Source organism: Durio zibethinus, chromosome 14 (assembly GCF_047325235.1).
Source record: "Durio zibethinus cultivar Kanyao isolate XHJ-2024 chromosome 14, ASM4732523v1, whole genome shotgun sequence".
Lineage (NCBI taxonomy): Eukaryota > Viridiplantae > Streptophyta > Magnoliopsida > Malvales > Malvaceae > Durio > Durio zibethinus.
In genome coordinates this window covers 25,056,668-25,071,993 of record NC_143175.1, presented here as the reverse complement: position 1 = coordinate 25,071,993, position 15,326 = coordinate 25,056,668, and the positions used below count along the sequence as shown (strand labels likewise).

Genomic DNA, 15,326 nt, shown 5'->3' with positions numbered 1-15,326 from the left:
GTTTGATCCACGTCAAGCATCTCGAGGGAGGTAGGCAGGGTGGTCAGTCTCCGTGACGAGGGCGTCACGAGGTTGGGTGCGGAAGAATGTCACGGACCTAAGGGGAGTCCTGAATCCCATATCGAATATAATAAGAAGGTCATTGGGGTATAAAAAGGTTCACACCATCTCCGTCTTATGAGGTACCTTTTGTAGGATAAAACCGTGAGGTCAGGGGGTCAGAGCGGATAATACCTCACAAGGATGTGAACCATGGCAGAAGGCTGATCTGAGATATCGGAAGGGTGAATGTCCGGATTTTGAAACCGCGCGGGTTCGGAGCTTAAGTCTCGACTCGTGACAATAACACACAAAATAAGCTGCTTTGAAACGTAATTAGTGCATCTTTCCCGAATAGATAATGGCTTGATGGTTGGATGCCTATTAAGCCATGGGATAACAGAGGAAGAGCTTCGGCAGATCAAAGAGACGCTGTCAAAACTGTAAAAATGGACAGATCCCAATCTTACTCATATTTAGCAACTAATTATAGAAAAGCAAATTCAAACCAATATGACCAACATCAACCCTAAAACCAATATCAAGACGGAAAATTTTATTTGTCTAGTTTTAGAGAGAAAATGAATTAATGATGAAAATAATAATAATAAAAAAATAAAAAATTAATAAAATAAATTATAAAATAATTAAATATTAATTTTAAACTTTAAAGGTTACTTTAAATCTACCTCAAATTATAAGTTGATTTTATATAATTTATCCAAAAAAATGTAATTGATGGACAATCTAAAACCTAGACTTAAATCAATTTTTGATTAAAAATTAATATTTTCATATAAAAATGATTTTTATCATTAAAATCCTAATTTATAATTTTCAATTAATTATTAATTATATTTTTAGACAGATTAATTAAGAATTAAAGATTACTATGGATTAGTTTGATTTCAATCTCATATCATAAAAGCATAATGTAAGTTGCAATTTTAAAAAAAATAGTGATATTTTGTTATTATTTCTAAAATTTCACTTTTTAAGATCATTTTAATTTAAGCGAAACCCCTTTTATTTTTATTGATTGAATTAATTTTGTGGGTCATGGCAAAAAAAAAAAAAAGTGGGCCCGGAAATGCAGTAATGGAGTTATAAAATCTGACTTTGGAAAACTTTGAAATCCGTTTTATTTACTGATTATTTTTAAAACATTTTTCAATGTGACAGGTCACCGGCGGCGGGACAACAGCTATCTATAAAAAGCAGAACGTTAGAACCGCTTAGAAACCAGGAGTGCAATGCAGCTGTGCGGTGCAGTGCGTCTTCAAAAAGAGTGGACAAGCTAATTTTCCACTCCGTCTGTCACCTTTGATCCTTCTTTTTTTTGTTCGTGTTTGTTTCTACTGTTTCGATTAAGACCACCCTGTGGTAAAGATAAAAGAGAGTTTTATTCATGGAATCCAACGAATTTGAACATCTCTTTCTTCTTTGATTATCCTCTTCACAAAGATCGCTCTTTTTCATCGTTTCTAAATACCCAAACCTATATATTTGTTTTATCTTCCATTTTTAAGTTTTCAAGCTCCAACTTTTCTTAGAAAGTTTAGATTTGTTAATGGACTGTTCATTGGAATTGCAAACATAGATATGGGTTTGTCGTTTTATGTTGTTTAATTGTTTGTAGTGAGAGAAACTGCTTGTTCATTGGTGAGAAAAGAAGTATTTTGTGTGTGTGTGTGTTTGTGTTTTTCTTTTAGCAAGATGAGGTTCTTGCTGGTTTGTTCAAATGGGCTACCGAGAAAACGAAGGGCAGGATTGAGAATAAAACAGGCGGGTCGAGGGTCATACCGTTGGAAGCTAGAGGAAGGCTAAATTTGACTATAGTTAGTATTTGGTTTTATAGTGTAACAAAAATCTGTGTTTTTCTTTTAGTTGAAAAAAAAAGTTGAAGAAAGATGGCGACTACTGCTTTAAAGCAGTTATTGAAGAGTTTTTGCACCAATTCACCTTGGAAATATGCTGTGCTTTGGAAGCTTAGGCACTGGAGCCCCATGTAAGTTTCTCTTTTGACATTATTTATAAGAAAACATGTGCTAATCTTTGTTGTGGCTGAATTTCATCTGTTGGAATGTCTTGATGTAGATGGGGTGGCTTTATCTCTTTGAAATACTACTACTTTTAGGCGTAAACCATTGTTATGAGTACAATTTTTAATGGGAAATGATCAATTTCATTGTTCTGTGAGGATGTTGGTTAACTCGCCTGTACACAATTTTCACAGATGAACTTAAACAAATAAACTTTTGGCAACATTAGCTCTAATAGCATTCCTCGTAGCAGTTGCTCATAGTGCATCTGTAATTAAAGAAAAAATAAAGGCGTGGACTCTGGACTGTAGTTGTTTTTTTTTTAAATAGCAAAACCATCCACAGAGGAAAGTGGTTCAACTTTCCAATGGTTCTATGAGGTGTATACTGATCTTATTTTGTAAATTTAACTATCAGTTGTTTCTATAACACCATCTGCCATTGTTTCTAGTTTGGCAAATAGAATCATCTTGCAATATTAAGAGTAGAAGTGAGTCAAAGTATTTTGTGTTAACTGAAAAAACCCTGACATCATAGGCTGCCGTGTTGAAATCTAGGAAATAAATATGTCATGAATCTTATTTTTGTTACATTGACCCCCCCCAAATAAGAATTCCCTCTATTGTTGGTAGGTTGCGTGTTTTATAAGTTGCCCATGTTGATTTCAGGAGTTTGACCTGGGAGGATTGGTACTGTGTTTATCCAATACCAAGAGAATCTGTGGAAAGTATCTCCAGTGATGTTTATTCTAACAGTGAGATTATCCCATCACACTTTGAAATGAGCATAGATGCCGGTTGTCTTGGAGGATACCCAATTGGCTTGGCGGTGACAAATATGTCACATCTCAAGTATGGATGGGGAGAGGGGTAAAATGTTGATCTTAACTTTTATTGTTATGACTAGTTTCTTCTGATACAATAACATTTTTTGCTTTCCAATATTAAAGTGTCCGTTGTTTAAACCTCAAGAAATTAATTACGTAGGGCCTCCGCCTCTCATGCTACCATTATCCTAAATTTATTATTCCACGCACCACCATCTGCCTGCACCTCTCTCGCTGTTGCTGGGAAAGATGTTCCCAGCCAAACTGTACTCTTAACAAGTTGGTTCTTTGGTGATTGAATCTACTAGTGACTTTGGATCTCTACATTTTTCAGGGTTGTTGGTAAAGTGGCACATACAGGGAAGCATTACTGGGTTTCCTGTGATGATATTTTCACTGGCAAAGCTAACTCGAAGTTAGTTCCTGAGGTAAGTTTCTATTAATGATATGTGATACATATAAGATGTTTACAATTCTGTAAATGTTGGATAACATACACTACGACTTACAAGTGTTATTTTTCAATTGCTAGTGTCCAGAGGAATGGCTACTTCAGTTTGCATCAGGAATCAAGGTAATATAATCCTGCATTGCACCTTAGTAGCAAGTCTACATCAATATTTTAGTTACTCCAGGTACATGCTTCCATGTGCACACTGGTACACACGTTTGCTAGTCTTTGATTGGCGCAGACTTGATGCTGAAGTTAGCTGTTCCATTTTAGATCTTTAAAATGGATGATAAGTTGATTATTTGTGATGCTCCTGCAGACTATTGTACTGGTACCTGTGCTTCCACATGGAGTTCTGCAACTTGGTTCATTGGAGATGGTATTTATTTGTTCTAAATTTGTCTTATTGGCTATATAATAGCATTATGGTCTGAATAGGTACTTAGATATGCTGTGCCTGGAAAGGAAATAACTTATTTTCCTCACTGCAACCACCCACCAACAATCTGTATTCTGCTCCATATTAGATCCTCTATTTTTGTGTATACAACCATACATGTCTTCATGTAAGTATGTGTGATTGTTCTTACTTTAACTAATTGATGGATAATTGCATTGCAGTTATGTAAGTGGTGCTCTTGTCAAAAATGTATTTTATGTTCTTCCATTTATTTCCCTGTACATCAACAGGTTGTTGAAGATTTGTCCATTCCTGCGTATATCAAAGATAGATTTGCCTGCAAGAACATTCATGCACAGTTTCCATCATTTCTAATATCAAGTCTTTTGGAGAAGTTAGAAGAGTCTTCAAGTGCATCCATTAGCCCACTGAACTCTGAAGATTCAAATGCTGTTGACAGTGTCAAGCCCAATAAGTTGTTAGCTTTAGATCAGATCGTACCACTTTTAAGTATTCAGAATGCGTTTCCGGTTCCTGGAATAGATCTGCCTGGGGTTCTTGAAAGTGAAAGCAAAAATAAGAGCATTGTCCCACCAGTTAGCCTCAATGAAGTGTCATCACCACTAAGACCATCTCTAAGTTCCAACCAGCTAGCAATGGGGGAGAGTGAACTGTTTGGTTTGTCTTGTCTTAAGGAGGAATTGCAAGCATATCCTGAATGTGGAGAAATCTTAGATGGAGTTACAAATCCTTGCCCTGCCAGAAATTGTCTGGTACCACCTTTCGGAGACTATAATATTGATGATGCTGGTTTCCTTAGCTTCCCCAAAGATTGTGAATTGCATAAAGCTCTTGGACCGGCTTCTCAAGGACAGAGCAGTGAATATTTGTGGGAGTCATCTTTTTTGAGTGAGGAGGTATTTAGTGATCTCTTTGATGGTATTGAGCCCCCATTGTCTGCCAAAGTAGGTGATGCAGAGTATCTGTTGCAAGCTGTGGTCGGCCATGTATGTGATGGTTCTGATGATATTACTAATAGATCCAATCATGTCATGACTTCTACCGGACAACTTCCTGTTTCTTCTCAACCTCAAAGTGTAAAGGATGATTCAACTTCCTTTAGCAGACTTGCTTCTGCATTTGCTGGCAGGGCCAAAAATAATTCCAGTTCTAAAATTTCAGACTCTTTTAGGAGTACAGTAAGCATGTTAACTGATAATGAGAATCCAGGAAAAGAGTGCTATTACGCACAATCCAGGAAAGGAAAAAAGCAGTCCAGCATCACCAAAAGAAAGGCTAGACCTGGTGATCACCCAAGGCCACGGCCAAGGGATAGACAGATGATCCAGGATCGGCTTAAGGAGTTGCGAGAACTTGTTCCACGTGGTGCTAAGGTCAGTAATTCCTCAAGTTAGTATCTGTTTGTGTATATATTGTTCCCCATATGCTTGTCAAAGTAATCGATGTAATTTTCTGACAAATTCAGTATAGCATTGATGCTCTCTTAGATCAAACCATTAAACACATGCTGTATTTGAGGAGTGTGACAAACCAAGCTGAGAAATTGAGGCAATGGGTGCATCGAGAGGTATGTGAAGACCATGTCATTTTAGTAAGATTTAAATTTTAACAGTTGCATCAGTTAAAATTTGCAAAAATTATCCTTTTCCCATGTCCTTACCAAATATCTTTTCTTTTTATCTTTTTTTTTTTTTTCATTTACCTATTGAAAGTCAAAAAATGTATTCCACGTTTTACCAATTAGCCTATCCTCAAAATAACTACAATAATTTTCAAAACGCAAGCCTTAGTTAGATGTGCTTGAGCTCTGACTAGAGGACAGCATAGCTGGAACTCTGGATTTTGGTTTGAGTTCAAGAACCTTAGTGAAGATGCGAAGATTAGCTATGTATGTAAATTTCTACCATGATTTTATTGTGCCATAATAAAGCTTAAAGGCAGTCGGAACTTCAAATCCACAGGTGACTGATCGAAAAAATGTGAGATCATCTGAAATCAAAGAAGTTTACCAATATGGAACAAGCTGGGCTTTTGAGATTGGAGATGAACAGAAAGTATGCCCCATTGTCGTGGAAGATCTTTCATACCCGGGCCACTTACTCATAGAGGTTTGTTCTGTGTATGAATATTTCAAGTAACTGCACAAAGAGAAATTAAAAAAAAAAAAAAAACATTTTTAAATGTTTATACTAGATTTTCAAATTAATTGCTAAACTGCATCCACTGCAGATGCTTTGCAATGAGCATGGTCTGTTTCTAGAGATTGCTCAGGTGATCCGAAGTTTTAATTTAACAATCTTGAAGGGTGTGATGGAGAGCTGTTCAAACAGTACATGGGCTCATTTCATTGTTGAGGTAACGAATAGCTTTCCAGTATGTGTTTTGACGACATCAATATTTACGGTGTCCAATCTCTGAGACTTAATTACAATATATTGCAGGCTTCTAGGGGCTTTCACAGACTGGATATTTTCTGGCCTCTGATGCAGCTTTTACAGCGTCAAAGGAATCCTATTTCTAGCAAGACTTAATAATGAAAAACCTACTCATATTTGTCCATATATCATTGCATTACCAGGCAAAGGAATGACAAACCTACTAATTATCTAATGTATCAGTACAATATTTATTGTTTGTGTATAAGCTAATGCAGTTGGCACTGCACTGCAATCTGCTGTTAAAGACAAACTAACTCCTGATATGCTTGAAAGGATGTGCAAACAGCAACCTTTATACACATTCATACACTGAGAGATGAATCCTCCAAAGAACGTTGACGAGTCGGTACATTTCTATCCTACCAAAACTGTTCCTCTTGGATCTTGTCAAGAATTTGGGGCTCAAGTTGGTGTTTCTGCCAGCAATAGCGTGTGCCACCAACCACAAGCAACATTTTTTGGTAGGCAACCATCTATAGCAACCTGGGCAGGAATGTTACGGTCCATTGTATCACCCAGACCAAGCTGCAAGCAGACAAGCAAGAGAATGAACTTGATGTTTGTGTAGATGAGATATGTCCAGTAGCTAAGTAGAGTGGGTGATTAACATTACCTGGCCATACTTATTCCAACCCCAGCTAAGTACTTGGCCATCATCTTGCAAGAAAAACCATAAGCAATCTTAGGCTAAAACTTGAGAAAAGCAGTTAAATTGTATAATTCTTAATCCTTCCTCTGTTGGTTTAAGAAAACTAGCAATATGAATAGATCTTGTTCTGTACCAACAGCATAGATGCCCTTGGACAAGTTCTAAGCCCCTTATATGTTGTTTTAATTCTTCTGGTCTGTAACTATTGAAGCCTGTCCACAAAATTCTACGCCCCTAATGTATAGTAACTTATAAAAAACCAGCTGAAATAAACCAAAAGCTGGTTCTCTTGCCTATCTCTTCTTTCTTATGGATGATTCCTATAGTGCTTGTGTAATCATAGTCATACCTGTAAGTATAGCACTGTGACGGGCCCCACATGAAACCATCTTTGCGTGCTTGCCCTCCAAACTTGCTGCATCCAATTGCTTTGGTGATGTCTGAAGCAGACACGGAAATGACTATTAGTTTCTGGAACTTCTCTAGATACCTTTAAAATTTCTTGAATCTTTTCCATGCACATTGACAAAGACATGGATAACGAGCTTAATTCTTATAATAAAACTGAAAAAGAATGAAGCAGCTTGAATGGTCATTTCAATCTAGTCAATAACTTAAGTAGCAGTTGGCGATCAACTCCTAGGTTTAGTTTCTGTATCGTCCAAGCTCCAAAGAAAATATGGGACTGCTTATTCTAGCGTCTTGGCAATGGTGATATATATACTTCATGCTTCCTTATCCTTTGCTGGAGTAGATTACTAAAGCGAAATAAATAACAGCATTTAAATGTACCTCAGCCTGCTCAGCACCAGTACCCAGCTGTCCAAACTGATTTCCACCGAAGGCATATACCTGGCCATCAACAGCTATGCACACAGTATGCCATAGCCCAGCTGCAACTCCTAGAACTTGAATACCCGACAAAGAAGAAACGCAAGTTGGTCTCAGAAGATCATTTGTGCTTCCTTGGCCACACTGGATAGAAGTGCAAGAATAACTTTAGTTTCACAAGCAAAATGAACAAACTATAATATGTAAAGCATTGAGGGTTAGCTTGGTCAGAACGAGGGCCGTATATGCCTTAACATATAAGATAAAGTGCCAATAAACATTGTTTTAGTAACTCCTTATATATATATATATATATATATGTAAGTTGGTGCAAATTTCAGAAAGTGCTACATTTTATGCATCATTTCACTAACCAACAACAAAAGCAATAGATTCACATTCAAAATATTAACCTGTCCATGTAGTCCCCAGCCAAAGGTAAGGAGAGCTCCAGCATCTACAGTAAAAAAAAAGTGATAAAGGGAATAAGAATGTCAGAACATATCAATGGTATTTAAAATATTTATCTAATATCAGGAAAAAAAGCCAAGAATGCAACTGAAAAACTTTGTAATCAACTTGAAACCAGAATCAACCTAAGGAGATCCATGTCAAAGAAATATAAGCTAGAATCATCTTGATGAAGTTCATAGCCACTGTTGAACTATAACTGCAAAATAATAGCAAACTAAACCAGTATGTTTAATTTACAAAGAAAACCGAAAGTCCTTTCTAGCAGTATAAAAATAATAGTCTACCACCAAATGCTGACCTGTTATTACTGCACTATGCCGACCTCCACATGCGATTTCCTTCACATAGCTTCCAGCCACTTGAGAAAGTTGTGTTTGTGAATTCAAGCTTCCTTGAAGAACTGCTAGAGAACTATCTTTTTCAGAAGTAGTTTGCTCAACGCATAGTATGAGGTGCGGAGAAGACAACGTTTTTATTCGGGAGCCCAGGCCTAGCTGTCCTTCACCTCCATAGCCCCAACCCCATACCTGCCCCATATCTGAAACCCCAGTAAAAATATGATGCATCAGGTGTCTTGATTTAGATCAAAAGTCGTCCATATCTTTGTACTTCATACAACCAACAAAACCATATGATGTGACGACAAGAGAGACTTTTTCACCTGAAAATACAACTCTCCAGGCTGGCAACCCAAGATGTAGTTTATTTACCTGATAGTGCTAAAGTGTGGCGCCCACCCGCAGCAACACTTGTGATCCTTACTCCTGAACCAAGAGTCACAAGACAGGGAGACAATGTGAAAAATTCATCTCCAGAAGCTAAGCTCTCATGTTCTTCTTTGACTGCAGATATTCTTCTTCGCTTTGCTATTTCCTCCCCTGCTTTTCGGTTCTCTGTTTGAGAAGCTGTTCCACTACTTACACTTGCGCCTCGAGACTTTGGACTCACTGTAAGAGATTCAACATCCATAACATTAGTTTGAAAAATAGAAATGGTCAACAATTTTGTTATCATAGAGACATATAGGCTTCAGTGAAATCACCTTGCTCAGGTTGAAAAGTACTCTGTTTTCCAACAACATCCTTTTGAAAGCTTCCTCCGGTAATCAAATCACGGGTGACTTTCCCAGAGGGTACGCACTCTTTCCAGCCCCATGTGTACACTTCTCCTGAATCTGCACATTGAAAATTTGAAAAGCCCATTCAGATCCTGTTTAGATGGAACATAATTTCAACTAAAAAAAAGTATAACGAACCCTTTTTCATGTTAAGAGGCATTCAGACAAAGCCTGCAGCCATGGAGAAATAAAACTACCAAACTATCGTTTTAAACAACATACATAACTTAATTAAAGAGGCAAGTCCCCTTATCAAGGAGACTATATAAACACTGAAGAACTTCCATTCTATCACATTTTCTGTCAATCGGAAGAATCAACAACTATTTCTATGATATTACCTATATCGCCTTGATGCAAGAACAAAGGTCATCGGCATTTCCCAAATAACTTTCAGAATCTTCATCTCTCAACCAGTAAACATAACTTGTGTTCTTGTTTTCTTCGTACCTCAAAGAATTTTATTTACAAATACTTTATATAAGCTAATTGAAATTCTAACAAGCCAAAGAAAAATAGGAAATAAAAAAATAATTACCTGTTACTGAAACACAATGAGCCCAGCCAGCAGCTGCCTTCACTATTGAAGCTTCAGTTGGAAGAGGAAATGACTCTGGCGTTTGCTTAAAAATACAAAAAATGTGCCCCAAAAGGAATATATTGCTTTTAATCAATTCAGAGAAAACTAAACCCTTAATCAATTCAAGTTTAACTCAATAAATTAGAGGGTCAATTCATTTACCCCATGCTTCCCTGATGTCAAGTAGCTTTGCCCTTCGTCATCTGCTGAACCCCATGTTATCAGCTTCTCACAATCTATATTTCCAAACACCAAAAACGAAACTAAATCAGCCATTTTTCAGTTAAAGTTAAATCCTTTCTTCAAAAAATTTTCTTTATTCATCAGAAACTTGGTCTAATTGTGAAGTAATTTAGTTTAAATTTCAACGTGAACTCACTTAATTAAGAAATTAAATGCAAAAAATCGTCAAATCCATAATCAAAATCTTAACTTGAAAATTTAACCCAAAAAAAAAAAAAAATCTTTAGCAAATTGTGGAAAAAGTTTAACCTGCAATGGCCATAGCAAATCCACAACCACCACCACAGACGTCTTTCCACGACGAAGCTCCACCTTGAATAGAAGCAGGTAATCGGACGGGAACCGGAGACAACATTGGAGATTTCTCCGGCGAAGCTCCAGGTAAATATCCCCACATAAAAACCACCATTGCTTTACATTCCTCCATCTTCACCTCATCTCTTTCATTTCCATTCATTTCCTAACAAATTTTAAAGAAATAATTTCCCTTTTTTCTTTTTTCCTTTTTAAAATGAGAAAATTTTTCTGATCCGTTTTCCTGGAAGAGAAGCAAGAGAAAACGCAGGATTATGAGAATCTTAACCGACTATCTTTACGGGGCCGTATCATATGCGGGGAAGTTATTAGCGGATGCCACGTTGGATGCCAAGTCATTGAGCCAACACGTGGCACAATCGGCACCGCGTGTTTGGATTATTCTGTTTGCGCATGGAACTTTCTGGAAGCTAGTGAGATGGCTTTCTTTAACTTTCCTCGTTTAGAAAAGCTTGTCTGGTTGCTCGCCACGTGGTGGGGCACCTAACAAGAAACGATTAACTATTTTAATCAAAGTTTAATTGTTTCTCGGTTGGTCACGTCGGGGTTACGTGGCGTTATATTGTTCGTTGGTTTTTGCATATTTTATTGATGGAGGGACATGAGAGCTCCACGATGAAGAGAAACTCAGTCATTGTTAGCTTAATTTAATGGTTACATTTTTGAAGCAAAAGTGCCAGCCACGACAGCAAATTTCCATTATCATATGTTATTTTTTATTATATGAACATTTTGTTTACATATTGGAATAATGTAGTTGCTTCAAAGCTACCGATTCTGACGTTTACATCAGCCATAATCTTAATATTAGCAGCATCTCGATCAGTGAGCTGTTTCTTTTGGTGGTTTTTTTTTTTTTTTTTTGCTTCTCTCGCTAATCTGTAACCTGCCAAACTCTTTCCTTTTAGGTTCAAATTCTATTGAAGTTTCTTAGGCTTCCTGGATAATTTGTCAAAAGCTAATTAAGGTAAAGCCTAAAGCTGTCAAATTCTAATTCACATAAAAACATTACGTGTTTGAATTCTTAATCTGATAAGTTTCAGAATTCAGTTCAATATAAATATTAACTAAACTATTACTTGATGGGTAACTTACAATTTAAGTTATAATAATGATAATCTAGAAATGTAATCTGAATAAAGAGCCAACCAAGATTTTATTAGCCACTCAAAACCAGCTAGCAAGAAATTAACTGAGAGTTGACAAAATTTGATCAACATGTTCTCCAAACTAGAAGAAAAAAAGTTTGATCGACACTTACAAGATGGGAAAAGCAAGGGTTCTAGAATGATTGGATAAGTTCCTAATTTGTTTATCAGTTCAATATAGTATTGTTGGTGTGGTAGCCTTCCGTATTCTTTCCGTCTACACAGCTTCTTGGTTATCTTAGCTTAGAAGCTGTATTGATTTGACTCTACATCTACAGAAATCTTATGTTTACTCAACAAATTGTGTTCCACAAAAGTAATCAATCATGTCGCCAAGAACATGGCCTGCGACTGGGCAAAAGACAACATTATCCCCAATGTAGATGCACTAGGGATTATAATAACAATGAACAAAGAAAAGGAAAGAAAAGAAACGAAAAACTTGGTGTCTTTATCCCTATGCAAAAGAGCTGTCATTCCACTTAGAGACCAACATTTTCTTTGCAGTTGACTTCTTCTTCTGTGATGTTAGACGGAAATGAAACAATTATATATATAGACCAAAGAAGTTAGACAAACCAAAATGCTTGGCTTTCATGAAGTTTCCAAGTCCTATATCTTTTCCCAACTTTTCTCCTTTTGCGTTTATGATTGTCACGAGTCTTCTGACTTTGATTGAAGATGGAAAGCATACATCCAACTTCAAGGACAATTATTAATTAGTACCAAACTTTGCCTTTACCGTACTCAGCTCGCTTTCTAAACTTCTGTTGCCATAGAACATAGATGAAAGTAATGGAAGGAAAGAAACCTTGATTCATGGCAGGTAGCCTAACAAGTTTCACAAGATTATTAGACATAATCAATAAGAGACTGATCTGATATGGGAGATGCCAAACAAGTGAATTCTTTGATTTTTCATTTCTAGTTAGTCGCCCAATTAGGATCTAATGTTTCAAAGCACAAAGAAAACATATTTATGTATCAGTATTATCTTCTCGACACCAAGATTTTGCAATATACCAACAGAGACAGCAGAGGTTTTGCTGAAAAGGAACTGAGGTGAAACTGTGAAGTTTGAACAGAAACTTGTCGTTCCAGGTTGGATTTACGCCAACAACATTATCAACTCCAGTATGAAGCTTGGTGAATACATCAACCCAAGCAACAGCATAGGTTTTCATGTAACGATGGGGTATAATTGTGATTGCTCTATAAGCCCTTGTGCAGAGATTAAGTTGATCTCCATTGTTGTTTCTCTAATCTCCTCTGAAAAGAACGAATCAAGTATTAACAATCAATGGTTGGGCCGGGCATCGATGTTGTAATGGGTTTTGTTCTTTTGCCTGGTCGGGTTTGGAGATTCCAAACAAAAGTTCCAGTTCCTCTTTCACCTTTGCTTACCTCACGTGTACCTTTAATTATCAGCGATCACATTTATAGAAGCACTAACAAAGGAGAACAGACGATGGCAATTTACGTGGGCTCAACTCCCTTGAGGAACAACATAAGAACTGATTTTGTATATAAAAGGAGAACTTAAACATGTGTAAAATTAATATGTAAGTTTTATACACGTTAATATCTTTTTATAGAATCTATATTTTGTTAATCTAATAATTGGGTTTCATATTCCAAATCATATATGTCAGACAGTAAATTGATTAAAAGTACACAGTTATATTTGGACGACAATAAAATTTTAATAGTTAAATATATATTATGGAATAAGGAGTTCTTAATTTAACGGTTGATTTTTTGAAAAAATATTTTTATAAAATATTATGAAAATGTGTAATACTAATAAATTTTATATCGATGTAATTTGATGCTTTATATATATATATATATATATTGTTATAAACTCGATGGCTTTGTCTTAAGAATTATTTTTCTCATCAATCATGTTGGTGCCAATTTTTATTTGATTTTTCTCATTGAGAAGTCCTGTTTTAGATCTCCAAGATCATGGATTTGTCTTGTGTCATTATAGTAAACACGTGAGTCAAGCATGGTACATACACTACTTTGATGATACAAAAACTTGTTTTTGTTTTCATTAAGGGTTGGATTTTTCTCTAACAAAAATAAGGGCAAACTAGTGACCACCATTTTCATGTATAGTGAATAAATTAAGTCACCATTACCAAGCCTAATGGCTAAATGCCCATTTGGAAAAAGTACTTTTAATTTCATATTTATATACTTCATCCCCTCTGTCTTTGGGGAAAATAAATTGTAAAAATGGAAAAAAAGATTACAGCTCCAAATTTGAGTTTGAAATAATAACTTAAATCTCATAATAGATTGGTTTAAGATTAGTTAGATATTATTTGAGGGATTAAAAGTCGAAAATACTTTATAAAATTAAAGAAGATGTAAAAAATTTATGAGTATTGACTACGAGTGTTTGATTTGATTAAATATTTGTAATTTTTTATAAATAGTGAATCTTATTTTTTTATAATTAGTGAATCTTATTTTTTTATATGTAAACGTAAATCAATTGGATTAAATTATTTTTTCTTATATACTTGATTGATTATTAAATTTTACTTCCATTGATATAATTAGACGGAGACCTTTTGACTTAACAAAGACATCCTATCAGATTATAAGTGGAAAGCTGGTATATAACTTTATAGAAACATTCCGTGAACAGGAAGAACATTGAGTCACGACATGCTGGGGTGCATGTCTTGAAAGATGACAACTGCAACTATTCGTTATTAAACTTGTCTTCCTTGCCCTCTTTAGTTATCACAAAAATAATTATTTCTTTTAATAATCAAAATATATTGAATAACATTTTTTTTCCTTTCCTAATAGTTTGATTGATTCGTTTAGCGACATTGACAATGATTTGCAACCAAATTCCTTTCAGACCATCAATAGATTACTTCTCTAAATTTGGTTCAGTAGTCAAATGTTTGAATCAAATTCTTGTAAAAGACATTAGGATAAGATGTGAACTGAACTTTTTTTTTGAAGTTAAAACAAGGGTTTGAGTCTTAAGCCATGTGGTTGACAGGAAACATTCTTATTAATAGTTTAAACAAACTGAAATTTCGAGGCAATAGGAAATGGAAATTTTCTGTCAAAATTTCACTACAAAAAATATAAAGAAGATTTGGGATTTTTTTTTGGTATGAATCAATTAAATTTAAATTTAAATTTAAAGAAAATTTGTGTTAGAAACTATACAATTAGCGTAAAAAGATCATAAACTTTGAACTAGATTTGTGGAGTGATTTAAGGGTCATATATCTACGTAATTGTCAAATTTATAATAATTAATGATGAATGTTCGTGAAAGTTGTATAAATTAAAGAACTAGTTGCACCTAAAATTCGTCTTTATTTTATTTTAAAAATCATTAAGTTACAATATTGGATAATGACCCTAATGACCGACACCCATGATTTTCTTCAAAATATATATCAATTCGGTGATAAATGCCAAGAATTATGGTATAGAAAGATTGGATTCTGAATTTTGATCTTAAGCCTTGCTTAATTATTTATGAAATATACAAATTAGAAGCATTATTTTTGTGAAAAAATTAAGAAATAAAACTGTGTGAAAAACTATGAGAAAAAATTGAATGTATATTAAAAACTACTCATTAAAAATTATACAAACACCTTAGGTTTATATATAACTAACTAGGGGTTAAATTAAAAAACTAAATCTTTCTAAAAAATGATCATATAATTGAAGAATTGTCTATCCTAATTTTTTTATTTTTTATC

At 35.1% G+C, this 15,326-nt stretch overlaps 2 protein-coding genes across 4 annotated transcripts; one reads left to right on the top strand and one right to left on the bottom strand.

The window, feature by feature from the left end:
- Positions 1-1,283: 1,283 nt before the first annotated feature.
- Positions 1,284-7,160, top strand: LOC111295663 (transcription factor LHW-like). Its single transcript, XM_022889256.2, has 10 exons — positions 1,284-2,047; positions 2,750-2,950; positions 3,242-3,335; positions 3,440-3,481; positions 3,678-3,737; positions 4,049-5,152; positions 5,245-5,346; positions 5,741-5,887; positions 6,009-6,134; positions 6,221-7,160. Exons 1-10 carry the CDS (start codon positions 1,950-1,952, stop codon positions 6,308-6,310), a joined length of 2,064 nt encoding a protein of 687 aa, XP_022744991.1. The 5' UTR covers positions 1,284-1,949; the 3' UTR covers positions 6,311-7,160.
- On the bottom strand, positions 6,314-10,705 carry LOC111295665 (ultraviolet-B receptor UVR8-like). 3 transcript variants are annotated; one of them, XM_022889261.2, is made up of 11 exons: positions 10,361-10,705; positions 10,031-10,104; positions 9,827-9,951; positions 9,214-9,345; positions 8,882-9,118; positions 8,470-8,709; positions 8,111-8,154; positions 7,659-7,841; positions 7,216-7,306; positions 6,831-6,874; positions 6,314-6,742 (listed from the first exon to the last, which is right to left on the bottom strand). In XM_022889261.2, the coding sequence occupies exons 2-11, from the start codon at positions 10,033-10,035 to the stop codon at positions 6,620-6,622; spliced, it is 1,224 nt and encodes a 407-aa protein (XP_022744996.1). In that variant the 5' UTR covers positions 10,036-10,104; positions 10,361-10,705; the 3' UTR covers positions 6,314-6,619. The 3 variants fall into 3 exon arrangements, with proteins under 3 accessions (XP_022744996.1, XP_022744994.1, XP_022744995.1); XM_022889259.2 differs by having other exon boundaries at positions 9,827-9,911; XM_022889260.2 differs by lacking the exons at positions 9,827-9,951; positions 10,031-10,104.
- Between the last annotated feature and the right edge of the window lie 4,621 nt (positions 10,706-15,326).

Excerpts from the sequence above, each read along its gene's own strand:
- LOC111295665 (XM_022889259.2), bottom strand. The coding sequence starts at position 10,568 with ATGAATGGAAATGAAAGAGATGAGGTGAAGATGGAGGAATGTAAAGCA. Across the intron at positions 9,119-9,213 it reads TACTTTTCAACCTGAGCAAG|TGAGTCCAAAGTCTCGAGGC; the intron begins GTGATTTCACTG and ends AATCTCTTACAG. Across the intron at positions 8,155-8,469 it reads GCATAGTGCAGTAATAACAG|ATGCTGGAGCTCTCCTTACC; the intron begins GTCAGCATTTGG and ends TTTTTACTGTAG.
- LOC111295663 (XM_022889256.2), top strand. The coding sequence starts at position 1,950 with ATGGCGACTACTGCTTTAAAGCAGTTATTGAAGAGTTTTTGCACCAAT. Across the intron at positions 3,738-4,048 it reads AACTTGGTTCATTGGAGATG|GTTGTTGAAGATTTGTCCAT; the intron begins GTATTTATTTGT and ends GTACATCAACAG. Across the intron at positions 5,888-6,008 it reads CGGGCCACTTACTCATAGAG|ATGCTTTGCAATGAGCATGG; the intron begins GTTTGTTCTGTG and ends CATCCACTGCAG.